Genomic DNA, 12,813 nt, shown 5'->3' on the forward strand with positions numbered 1-12,813 from the left:
AAAAAAAAAAAAAAAAAAAAAAAAAAAAAAAAAGTCAGGGTGGTTGGACTGAGCTGTCTCGTTATCGGCTTTTCCGATCTTGTTCTTATGCCTCGATTGAATCTGATGCTGCAGAGATATTACGTTCAATATCTGAACCTGTCATACCAACCAACAGCTCCGCTCAGGTTACACGACCTACGTGCAAATGACGAAAAAGCTACCAGATGATTTGGACAGGATACAACAAACAAACTGCTGATAGTGTGTGTCTGTGTGTTTGATGAGTACACTCTCTTATCAGACATGGAGCCATCTCCACGTCTGCCTCCCACTCCCATTGCTCTTCCTGCCATCTTCAAACAGGTCTCATGGGTGTTTTAATATTTTTTTTCCATCCACTTCCAACTCTTGTTCTGGAACATCATACTGTAAGATATCATCTTGTTGTTGTTTTTTTTTCATCTACAAGAAAAAGTTCTTCTAGATGCTTGTGTTTAGCAAACTCATCATGGAGCCTCTTAACACAGGGTTGTTAAAGGCAAGCTAATAAAAGAGAGGGAAAGTTTTAATTACATGGGGGAACATGGCATGTTTGGCATTAACCTGTCAAAGTTCTTTTTTAAATCCAAACACCAACCTGAACATCAGATTTAACAAAGTGGACTAACTGTAGTATCTATAGCCGTGTAGCATTAAGAACTTTGGTTCTTAAAGGCGAATAAATGGCTTGGCACATCTGTATGGCAAACCAGCCTGACAGTTATTATTACATAGATTATGATAGATGAAGAATTTTCTAAATCAGAATTAGCTAATAGAATGTGTACTACAATTTATTGATACATAACATATGTGAGGAATAAAACATTACATGTGTTGCTGTTATAAAACAAAACAACATGGTGGTGTGATGAAGCATGGTTACTCTTACCACCCTGATGTTGATTATTTTCCTATAACAGCATGTCCACAAGTGTGTTATTCCCCTTAACCACAACAATTTGTTCAGTTAATTTAAAACAAATCACATTTTTATCATACTTTTTATATGTTTACATTTACAACATTTACGAATGTTGTGGAACATCAAGTTAGTTCCTGTTCTCACTTACACTATATTTCCAAAAGTATGTGGACACCTGACCGGTCACACCCATATGTACTTGCTGAACCTCCCTGAACTTGTTGAAGATAGAGTTATCTTCAAGTCTTTTAGGAAGGCTTTCCACTAGATTTTGGAATGTCGCTGTGGGGATTTGTGTTCATTCAGATACAAGAGCGTTAGTGAGGTTGAGGTCAGGGGCTGATGTTGTGATTGTGAGGAGGCTGCAGTTCCAGTTCATGACAAAGGTGTTCAATTGGGTTGAGGTCAGGGCGCTGTGCAGGACACTCGAAATCTTCCAACTTCTTCCAACCTTAACACACCACATCTTCATGGAGCTCGCTTTGTGCACAGGTGCATCGTCATGCTGGAACAGTGTTTGAGCCTCTTAGTTCCACTGAAGGGAAATTGTAATGCTACAGCGTACAAAGATGTTTTATACAATTGTGTGCTTCTAAATTTGTGGCAAGAGTTTGAGGAAGAACCGGATATGGGGTTGATGGTCAGGGGTCCATAAAACCATTCACACCTGGAATTAACATGCATCCAAAGTGACCAGATAACAAGTGGACAACCGAGAAGCATAGCCATTCACACGTGGCATTATAAATGCATCTTGATTTCATCCAGTTTCCACTGGAGAAGGGCTGTCATGTTTATTACATCAGTCTTCGATCTCATTTATTTTCAGGCAGAAATGGCCTGTGTAAAAAATGAAACCAATCTGAGTTTTTTTTTTGTTGTTGTTTTTTTTGAAATATTATGGTTCTTCTCCAGTTCTCCCCGTGCTGCGGGCGTTTCCTCCGGGTACTCCGGTTTCCTTCCCCAGTCCAAAGACATGCATGGTAGGCTGACTGGCGTGTCTAAAGTGTCCGTAGTGTATGAATGGGTGTGTGAGTGTGTATGTGATTGTGCCCTGCGATGGACTGGCACCCTGTCCAGGGTGTACCCTGCCTTGTGCCCGATGCTGCGTGGGATAGGCTCCAGGTTCCCTGTGACCCTGAAAAGGAGTAAGCGGTAGAAGATGGATGGATAGATGCTTCTTCTCCAAACGGTTGCCACCAAATTGTAAGCACACAATAGTATAGAATGTACTTGTATGATGTAGGATTACAATTTCCCATCACTGGAACCAAGAGGCCCAAATCTGCACAAAGCAAGCTCCATGAAGACATGGTGTGTTATGGTTGGAAAACAGTGGAAGAATTGAAATTGAGTGCCCTGCACAGAGCCCTGACCTCAACCCCACTGACCACCTTTGGGATGAACTGGAATGCCAACTGCACCCCAGACCTTCTCGACATCCCGACATCAGTGCCTGACTTCCTCACTAATGCTCTTGTAGCTGAATAAACACAAATTCTCACAGCCACACTCCAAAATAAGGTGGAAAGCCTTCCCAGAACAGAGTGGAGTGCTTTATAACAGTTAGGATGTTCAACAAGCACATATGGGTCAGGTGATGGTCAGGTGTCCACAAACGTTTGAGCATATAGTGTACAGTACATGCAGGCTAATTAATGGATGCAACATTCCATGCTGCAAAACATGTGCTGTAGCTTTAAGAGGCATTAGGGGGCGGAGTCAGCATGTCCTAGCACTGATAGTGCTTAAAAAGAGCAGCGCACAGAGGAAGCGTTGTATTGAGTCCTTGTGTAAGTGTCGCAACAGGCCTGTGAATGCCTGCGCTTATTTCTCGCGTCCCAGCGCTAACTGAGGCACACACACACACACACACACACAGGAACACGCGCACGCACCAACAGGATCTTTACAAGCAGCATGCATTAACTCTGTGTACCATGTAATTCTGGTGACCTACAGTGTAGCCTTTACGGAGCTGAAGGTGAGTTTAAAGTGCATCTCTCTTCTCATCTCATCTCTCTTCTTCTCATCTCTCTTCTTCTCATCTCTCTTCTCATCTCATCTCTCTTCTTCTCATATCTCATCTCTCTTCTTCTCATCTCTCTTCTCATCTCACATGTGTGTTGTGATTGCGTCTTTTCCTTGGCGTGATGATGTAGGCAGTGTGCTTATCAGATTGTCTGACTCTGACTGTGCACCTTTAGAAAGACTCGTGTTTGTTCTCCATTTCTGGTGTTAAGAAGACAAGACTTACATTCTTTAACAGACTACAGCAAATAAACAGGCCATAATATTATTTAATCAACACTATATATATATATATATATATATATATATATATATATATATATATATATATAGAGAGAGAGAGAGAGAGAGAGAGAGAGAGAGAGAGAGAGAGCGCAAGCTTAATATCGATTGATCAGTCTATTAGTGCTTCAATGACCAGACAAGATAATAACCAGATAATAAATTCAGATAATAATCAGATTTTTGTTTTTAATTTAAAGATGCTAAATGTATCATGGTGTCTTACAATCTAACAACTTCGCCATTTATGATTCTTCAATGTTTTTATATAGCGTAATATACTACCTATAATATACTACCTTTTGCAAATTTACGCATGTGTACGACTAGTCAGATTTGTGTGTGTGTGTGTGTGTGTGTGTGTGTGTGTGTGTGATGATGATGATGATGATGATGATGATGATGATGCCACATAGGCTTCCAGGTTCAGATTTAAGATACATCCGCTTTTTAAAGTGTTTTATTTCTAGGCTACTTTTATATATATATATATATATATATATATATATATATATATATATATATATATATATATATATATATTACATGTAAATACGTATGTTCTAAAATGTTTTATTTTTTTATTTTATTGAGTTGAATTTACTATTCCACATTTCTCTGCACACTTCCCTTCATTCTAAACCGTCGTCCAGTCCACGCTGAAGAAACTCTCCCACTTCGATGTCATCATATTAAACATTCAAGGCCCGGTTCCAAATAGCGTCCACGCGCACTACACACGCGCACTGTGTAGGCTATGATGGTGACACGCTCTTACAGACTTTCTAGCTGACTGCAAGTCGCACGGCTCGAGCCCAAACGCCACTGACAGGAACGCGCACTTTTCCAGAAGAGTCACTGGGCCGTTTGCGGAAGCTTATTATTATTATTATTATTATTATTATTATTATTATTATTATTATTATTGTGGGCTAGACGCAGGCGCGCATGTGCGCGCTCACATGCGCTTGTTGACGCGCAAGTAGAGCGGGTCCGGTTGCTTGGGAGCCGCGGCTAAAGTTGTAAAGAGAGAAAATGTATGTGTGCGTGTGCGTATGCGTATGTGGGTGGGTGGGTGGGTGTGTCGGGGGGAAGGGGGCGGGGGTATCGTCAGTATCAACAATGTCACAGTGTACTACAGTGTTAAGTGAAATTTCCCTCTTGTTCCTTTTTAAATAATTTTTTGCAATATTAAATATTAGTTAAATATTATTATTATTATTATTATTATTATTATTATTATTATTATTATTTAAAATATCTAATATTTTTATTTATATGTTTGCTATATTGTCAGAGTTCCCCTGTGCTTTAACCTAATAACCTAATAAAAATAATAATTTGGATTAAGTGAACGTAACTCGGGTTTCTGTCTTATAATAAATGATGAATTTATTCAGGCTACTACAGTTATATATCGTCAAATGTAACTTTTATTTAATCACACTGAAAAAAAAAACATGGCTAAGAAGTTAGCACAAACAAAGCTTAGCTATAAGAGCACTGCGAATTTAAACGATTAAAAACTGGAAACAGTTCCCTTATAAACAGCTTCAAATCTGATAACGGTTAATAGTTTAGTTTAAACGCAAGGTTTTCACGATGATGCGGCGCTCACCCCTTCAGAAATTAAGATCTCACCGATGAACAAACGTGACACCGTGAACAGAAATTGTATTTCAGGCTTGTTTCCGAAAGTACAGATAGAAGTGAAGGAATAGTACACAACTACAACCTGTTAGTCGTAACATTAGTTTAAATGTTGCATGGTTTAGGTTGAACATCCCGTTCTTACAAGTTTATGCGTAAAAGTTGCAATTTGCACCCCAAAGCCTTTAGACTGGTTCTTTGCGTTTCCTGTAGAAGCTCGTTGTCTCATAATACCAGAAAATCACAACAGCGCTGGCTTCCGCTGCCCATAAATACAGCAGAGAAATGTGCATAGTGACCACGGCCAGCCTGGTACGCCTTGCACCTGTTGCGAGAGGAAGCTTTCGCCCCATGGGCTTCATTATCACGGATCAGGTTGCACTGCGAGGAGCGATTGTGTACACTGTTAGAGATATGAAGGATGCAGATGGGAATTTTCATACTTGCGTTTTAATACATAAAATACATGTGTTTTTCATACATCTCAAAAAAATAAAACACAAGTATGAAAATTCAATTTTTTTGAGATGAGATTATGGAATACCTTCGCAGTAGTTTTAACTACAGTTCTGATTGGATTTATACCCATATGTTCCATGTTCCCTGGTCCAAAAGCAGTACACTTACAGTACTGTGTTCAGATGTATATGTGTATATAAGGAACAAAGCATGACAGGGCATGCAGTGATAGGAAAATAATCCACGCTGGGGTGGTGTGATGCTATATAATACAAAATATCTCAGCGATCTGCCAACGGTTACCATTATTAGCTTATTAAAGAATGACACGTCATGCTTTTTTAATCCATTTAGAGTTAGGTTTAATGTTGTCTGTAAAAGAAGTTAGTTCCTGTTCTCAGTTACGTTGCAGCAGATATAAACAGTCATTCCCTCACCAGCCTCTCTTTTCTCTCGCCCTCTCTCAAGTTAATAAGACAAAAAAATAAAAGCAGTTATGTTTGTTATCGAGAAGCCGGGGGGAAAAAACGTATAGACTGACTGTTACAAAGTGCTGATATTGGAGACTCCTTCCAAAAACTCTAAAATAAATATATCCTAACAGAAAGCTTCACCATATCAACGATTATATGTTTCTTTGTTAGATAACAATACATCTTTTGTAATCTGTTTATTTATTTATTTTTGGCCTAGTGTGGGTCCCTGTGAACAAGCTGTTACCATGGAAACGATAGCATATTAGAACAAGATCAGATTCGAATATTCATCAGCGCTGTAAGAAAATGTTAATAGATCGTATGTAACTGTGTAATGCATGCGGACTTGGAGAAGGACACCACAGTAAAGCTTGTCTCTGGGCTCTTCAGGTGATGCTCTCATAGGTTCATAGCTCGGAAGGTGTATTAGATAAGGTTACTGTGTAAAGTACCTCAGAGCGTGTACTTGATATGTCTACGTAAACATAGCGAACTGAGACCGCAGTGCCGTCAGCAATAAAAAGCCTTATGCAACTAATTTGCATAAATGTCTTAAATATTTTAAAATCATAAGGCTGATATTTCATTTAAACAATACCGTATATGGCTTGTCGTGCACTAATAAGTCATTTTCTGGTCTTCTTCATTTGCTATTTTTAATTTTTACATACTGACAAACCCTACTGAGGGTTAACACTCACGGCCCATAAATGTAGGCCTATGTAGAGGCAATTCATTAGGTAAAGCTAGTACTGTATATAAATACTCTCAAGTTGTAACCTGCTGTGGCTTAATGGAAACTTGTCAATATAAACACATCGCGAACAGCTCTCATAGCTTGGAATCATGCAACACTGGCTTAAAGAAAAATATTAGCATTAGGTTTTATTCAGCATAGTGTAGTGTAATGAAGCTGTGCTGAAATTCCTGTGACTCCTCTGGAAATGAGTGCGCTCCTGTCAATCCACATAAGTCCTGTAAAGGCGAACGTTTGTCATGCCACAGTTGGTGGAGCTGGAGGAACATTGCTCAGTTTTTCTTTTCTGAAAGACCTCGAGCAGGTCCACTGCACAAGGCAATGAAGGCAGAGCTACAGTTGGTGTCAGGGAAGGCTGACTACGTTACCGAATATAAATAAACAGAAAGAAAAGAGGAAAATGGGAGTTGGTGTCCTCACCGATGGCCCTGGGTTGACCGGTCATAACTCAAACCGAGAGATAAAGCCACACGTCTCGCCTTAGACGTGAAAAACAGATGATTTCTTTCTTAACAGTTTGACAGAATCCACTACAATTCACAAAAGATCTCAAATAACAGGAAATGAAAAGGATACATCAGCCAGTCCTTTCAAACTGTATTGTTTTATGTCATAGAAAATGTTTAATACTCTGAGATGGCCTGCTAAATATTTATCTACAAAATAAGTCATGTTCTTCCCTCCATGGCTGTGTTTTCAGGTACAGCACATCAGCTTGGTGGCTCACGGCTTTAGTGAGTGCTTCCTGGCTTGAATGCGACTCGATTGCAGCTGGAGCATGTCCATTGCAGGCTTGACTGCCCAGGAGATTTGTTTACCCCCACAAAGCCTTTTCCTGCATAGCAGTCAATGCCATAGCATGTCCAAAGCCAAGTCCTCCTGGAAATACGACCATGATCTTGACAAGTGAGTGTTACAATGGGCCACCGACATGTTATTGTAAGGTGAACCTTGAAGATGGATTAGTTTTGTTTGGCTCTGAACTTTCTCTGATAACCTCAGATAAACAGCACTGGTTGTTTGAAACAATTGTGTGAAAAAGTGAAATGGTCTTCCGTTTTTCACCTTTCAGCTTCTACTTCAGTGTCGATGCCTCTGTAAATTGCAATGTCCAATCCAGGCAACAAGTGCCATCGTTCTTAGCAGGAGACAGTAAGCCAAATCTTTCTACCTGTGCAATTCAGTTATAAAGACAGATAGTTTTATGGTTTTTATGTCCTTACTGACTGTCTTTTTTCTTCTTTGTACAGAACACAGAGTCCATTCCTGTTCCCTGCAAAGTCCCGGAGCCCAGCCGTTGCCTCCCAAAAAGTCCCGACCCACACAGCTCTGCATATCCTCCACATTTGTCACTCACACCCCCAGCCCCGTCGAAGATGACCAGGTGGTCCCTGGCTTGCAACGTCTCTCTGTATCCGACCGTATCTCACCTCCTCAGACGCCTAGCCGGGCAGTGAAACCTCTTCCCCCAATCCCTTACTCTGTGGACTTATCTCTTGACCAGACTGTGGACAACGAGGTCGAGTTCATTGCTGGTGACGACAGTCGTTGTTTGGTATCCGATTCTTGTCCGAAACCTTCCCACTTCCGCTATGGTATGCACAGTCGACGGAGTTTTAGGGAATGCGGACAAATCAATTATGCCTATTTTGAAGGGCCAGTACCCCATCAAAAGCAGCAACAGCAGCAGACAAAGAAAAAACATGAACACGAGTCTCAGGAAAGCCTTCTTCCGCAACAAAGGGAACCAGAACAACACAAACAGCATCAGCAAAAAGCGACATGTCTGCAGCAGCAGGAGCGAACCCAGCGCAAGCTCCGGCGCTCCCATTCAGGCCCCGCAGGCTCCTACAATAAACCCTCAGCCCTTCGCCTGTCCTGTCATCAACGGAACACCCGCGACCTGGACAAACCCGAAGTCCCTCCTCGGGTCCCCATTCCCCCGCGGCCCGTCAAGACCGGCGACTACCGCCGCTGGTCAGCAGAGGTCACTGCTGGGATGTGCAGCGATGATGACCGACCTCCCAAAGTACCCCCTAGAGAACCTCTGTCCAGCAGCGTGCCCCGTGCGCCGAGCCCCAAGAGCCTCCCCATTTACCTCAACGGGATCATGCCTCCCACGCAAAGCTTTGCCCCAGACCCCAAATACGTGAGCCGAGGTCTGCAGAGACAGAACAGTGAGGGTTCCCCGTGCATTTTACCCATCATGGAAAATGGCAGGAAGGCCAGCACTACGCACTATTTCCTGCTCCCGCAGCGGCCGACGTATCTTGACAAGCACGAGAAGTACTTTGTGGACAGTGCTGCGAGTCGAAGGACTGAGGCGTCTGGCTCCAGTCTGGACTGGTCATGTGACAGCAAGAAGAAAACACACTCAGAACTTGTATAAGGCAAAGTTTATAGGACATGGACAATGCTTCGTTGTCTGAGAATCAGGAGGACTCTTCTGCTGTTCCTAAGCAGTTGTTATAGTTGTTATAGAGTTACTCTAGTTTTTGGAGAAAAAAAAAGTAGGATAAGTTCCATACAACATGCAGTTACTGATGTTTTTGGTGGTGTCGTTCAAAAAATGGAGGCACAGCGGTGGTAGAAGTGCTGCTGCGAAGGCACTGGTCACTCAATAACATCCCAGAATGGTTATCTTTTATACATTTTATTAGCTCAATGTTCATTATGTGAAAGCCAAGTGTTTAAAATGCAGATTATGGTGCAGTCGATGGGTATGAGCTGGTCTGGTACCTCATTTTATTCAGTGTTTTTGTTTTGTTTTTTAAATTTTTACTTTACAGACTATGTTGCTAGTAGTCAGGTATTGCTTTGAAGATTGCTGCTTCTGTGGCCGGCGGTGAAGCTGCGGAGGGACGCTGAGTCAGTAGAGCATCTGTTCAGTTTGTGTTGAACATTAAATATGAAGTACACCAAGGCCAAGTTATTGTGTGGCCGGAATGAAGGATATTCCATATAACACCTGACTGTTTTATTGTGAATAAATAGGCATGAAGTTGGAAATGTATGCTGTTTAGCCTCCTGGATCACTAGTGCTCTTAGCTGTTGTATGGAAGCTCTGTGTGTTTGTGAGTGTGTGTGTGTGTGTGTGTGTGTGTGCTTGTATGTGTGTGTGTGTGTGTGTGTAAGTGAGAATGCATACGGATGGTCCATCTTTGTGGCTTACCTTTGTCAATTTTGATTGTAAAAACTACGATGTGCATGTTACATAGGAATGGCTTAAATGTAGCATTTGTGTTCACGGTTTTGCACGGACAATATTTGAAATTTCTCAACACTTCACATTCAGGAAATGCACCCACAATATATATATTTTTTGGCTGAAATCAGGCGTAAACCAAGCTTAATGTTGCTGATTAACTGCAGTTGCTGCAGGTTTCTTTGATAGAATATGCAAACAACATTAGATGTGATGGTTCCTTATAAACCCAGGCTGGCAGTGATAACATACAAACCTGGCTTGTATAAACAGGAGCTCCTCCCTCATGTTCCTGTTTTAAATTGCAGAATTACTTGTAATGTGACTTTTGAAATTTTGGAGGCAATCTATTTAAAATTTTTATCTATTGCCTTTTACAAAGTGAATTAGAAAAACAAAAAAAGCAAATCTAACCTATAATCTTTACCCCATTTTTAAAGGAAAAATTCCAGGTGTAAAATTGCCCTCATGTGTTTCCCATGAATACATAGAGTTTTTGAGTTTCTTTCTGAAGCTTGGCCCTGCATTTTATTTTTGCGCGACGTGTGTTTTTAAACCCGGCCGTGCTCTCTAGCCGTTGTCTTTGAATAACTGCAAACAAGCTGTGAATCAGAGTTGTGAATAGGCCTGTCCTACCTCCCATAATGGGAATGAAAAATCATTCTCTTTATTAATATCCCATTATCTCGGAACGATAACGAATTATGCATGGACTCAGTAGACAAAGCGTTTACTATCTGAAGCCGTTTCCTCTTCGATGTACTTCCAATAATACCATTAGCTCTCAATTTTTGATTACACAGTGACCACTCACAAAATTAGGAACCTTTCCAAAAACCTTCTGTATTCAAACCCGTATACATATCTCTGTCCATGTCTAATACAATTGGCTGAGTCAAACAAAACAAAACAGACTTTCCTGTTCTGTGTACCTGCATACCTATCAGACGTGATTGCTGTGGGTGTGGGCCTCAGAGACTTTGGCTGCTGGCAGCGGGTAAATGAGATGTTTTATTGTTATATATTGTTATATAATGGTTATACACCATTGTGATTACTCAGTAAATGTAGCAGGTACATCATAGTTACCTTGAAAATAATGATTTAAAAAAAAAAAAACAGGCTCTGAGGTCAGTCATCTACACAGAGATCAGGAACGTATGTAGCCAATGCCACTTTGTTTTAATTTTTGTATTGTCCCTTGTTTTTAATTTTTTTTAAATAATTTTACAAAATTCATTTATCAGAAGATGTTTACATTGTACTATTTAATCTTTGACCTGTTTTCCAGTGTCTTATCTAAAAAGAAATGAAGGCAAATTCAAGAAGAAATGATTGATGTTCTCTGCTGTCGTGTGGAACAAGCGAAAAAATGCACTGAGAGAGAGCAGTATATTGTGATGTGTAAAAGTATTTTAACACAGTCCTTAGCTACACTGAATAGTGCTGTGTGTAGTATAGCTCTTAAAGAAGAAGAAGAAGAAGAAAGAAAATAAACACTTATTTATGACCCGTGTTTGGTCTTAAATCTTGGTGTCCTGTTGTGTCTCACTCTGTGAAAGATGGCCGGAACACAAAGATATTGCTGTTTTGCCTGTTTTATCGCCCACGCCCTCATGCTCTGCCTCATTACTGCTGGCCTTGTTCCAGGCAGGAGGAAGGTGAATTATGGTGTCGCCCAGCTGCTGATCTCAAATCAGCTTTTTTTGCTTTCTTGCGTACTGATTAGTGTCTGATTTCAGATAGGGATGTTATGGACACATCAGTGTTTCAGGACAACTTGTGCCAAATGTATCAATCACAAACACACACACACACGCACACACACACACACACGCACATACATTGCATTAGGTGCATTCCCTGCTTTACTTCCTGTTTGTCATTGTAAAAAAAAAAATTACAGGTGAAAAGGGACAGTCTGTTCTGATCTGGACTCCCATTCAAGGATATTTGTTTCCAACGTGAATGAGCTGAGTATGCAGTAATCAAAGTTTTGAGGATATTACGCATGTTAATTGCTTTATGCAATGTGAGATAAGGACATTTGCTTTTATTGTATAATGACTTAATAATTTTGCTGCATTGTTCCTTAGTGGAAATAGCAGCTGGTGGTTTATTTTCCAGAACATATAGAAACTGAAACTAATTTATTATGGCTGTTACCATGGCAACCTATTCATTATTATTATTATTATTATTATTATTATTATTAGTAGTAGTAGTAGTAGTAGTAGTAGTAGTAGTATTCATAATAATAATAATAATTTTTTAATGTTACTAATAACAATAGTAGACTAATAGTTGTTTTGTACAACTTTGAGGTAGAAACAGTGACGCTGTACATTAACATTTCCTAAACAAACATTAATGACTGCGTTAGTTAACATTACGAAAACCAAAAGCATCAGATTAATACAAGTAATGTTAATAGCTTGTAATTCATTTTAACGAATGAATGTTGACTATATAAAAATGAAATAAGCCAAACAAAACACACATGCATTAAACAATATTTATGCAATTTACGAGTAATAATAAGTCCTTGTTGACTTATTTGAAATAGTGCTTTAATTAGTGTGTTTGTGGAAGAGAATTTTGCAAGTGAGGTGGTGGATGCCAATATTTACACAGGAGTTCAAGGCACCTAACATAATTCCTGTTAATTTGTGTTCAATTTTTTTTGAATGGGAGTAAATATTATTTAATGCATATGTACTTAATATTTCAACAAACATCAAAAAGTACATATTAACTTTGTAAACTTTACTTACAGGTTATTAAATTAAAGCTTAAGTATATGGTTAACATTACCTCATGCAAGTAAATATGTAACTAATAATCGGTAACTGTGAAGTTGATTATTTTCCTAAAAAAACAACAAAAATAACAACAATACGACAAATGAACTGTTTATGGTTACATTTAATATTGTGGAACATCCAAGTAACAAGTCTGTTCCGGTTATCACTTACATTATAGCAGCTATCAAGATGTTCCTGCAGTT

The 12,813-nt window shown here is 39.8% G+C and overlaps 1 protein-coding gene across 1 annotated transcript; it reads left to right on the plus strand.

Annotated features, from left to right (window-relative positions):
- The first annotated feature begins 2,716 nt into the window (after window positions 1-2,716).
- Window positions 2,717-11,334, plus strand: errfi1a (ERBB receptor feedback inhibitor 1a). The gene is made up of 4 exons (XM_017450698.3): window positions 2,717-2,930; window positions 7,302-7,507; window positions 7,674-7,753; window positions 7,852-11,334. Exons 2-4 carry the CDS (start codon window positions 7,356-7,358, stop codon window positions 8,988-8,990), a joined length of 1,371 nt encoding a protein of 456 aa, XP_017306187.1. The 5' UTR covers window positions 2,717-2,930; window positions 7,302-7,355; the 3' UTR covers window positions 8,991-11,334.
- The last annotated feature ends 1,479 nt before the right edge of the window (window positions 11,335-12,813 follow it).

This window comes from Ictalurus punctatus, chromosome 21, assembly GCF_001660625.3.
Source record: "Ictalurus punctatus breed USDA103 chromosome 21, Coco_2.0, whole genome shotgun sequence".
Lineage (NCBI taxonomy): Eukaryota > Metazoa > Chordata > Actinopteri > Siluriformes > Ictaluridae > Ictalurus > Ictalurus punctatus.

Coding starts and splice junctions, on each gene's coding strand:
- errfi1a (XM_017450698.3), top strand. CDS start 7,356: ATGCGACTCGATTGCAGCTGGAGCATGTCCATTGCAGGCTTGACTGCC. Junction 7,508..7,673: donor TACGACCATGATCTTGACAA/GTGAGTGTTACA, acceptor TTCACCTTTCAG/CTTCTACTTCAGTGTCGATG. Junction 7,754..7,851: donor ATCGTTCTTAGCAGGAGACA/GTAAGCCAAATC, acceptor TTCTTTGTACAG/AACACAGAGTCCATTCCTGT.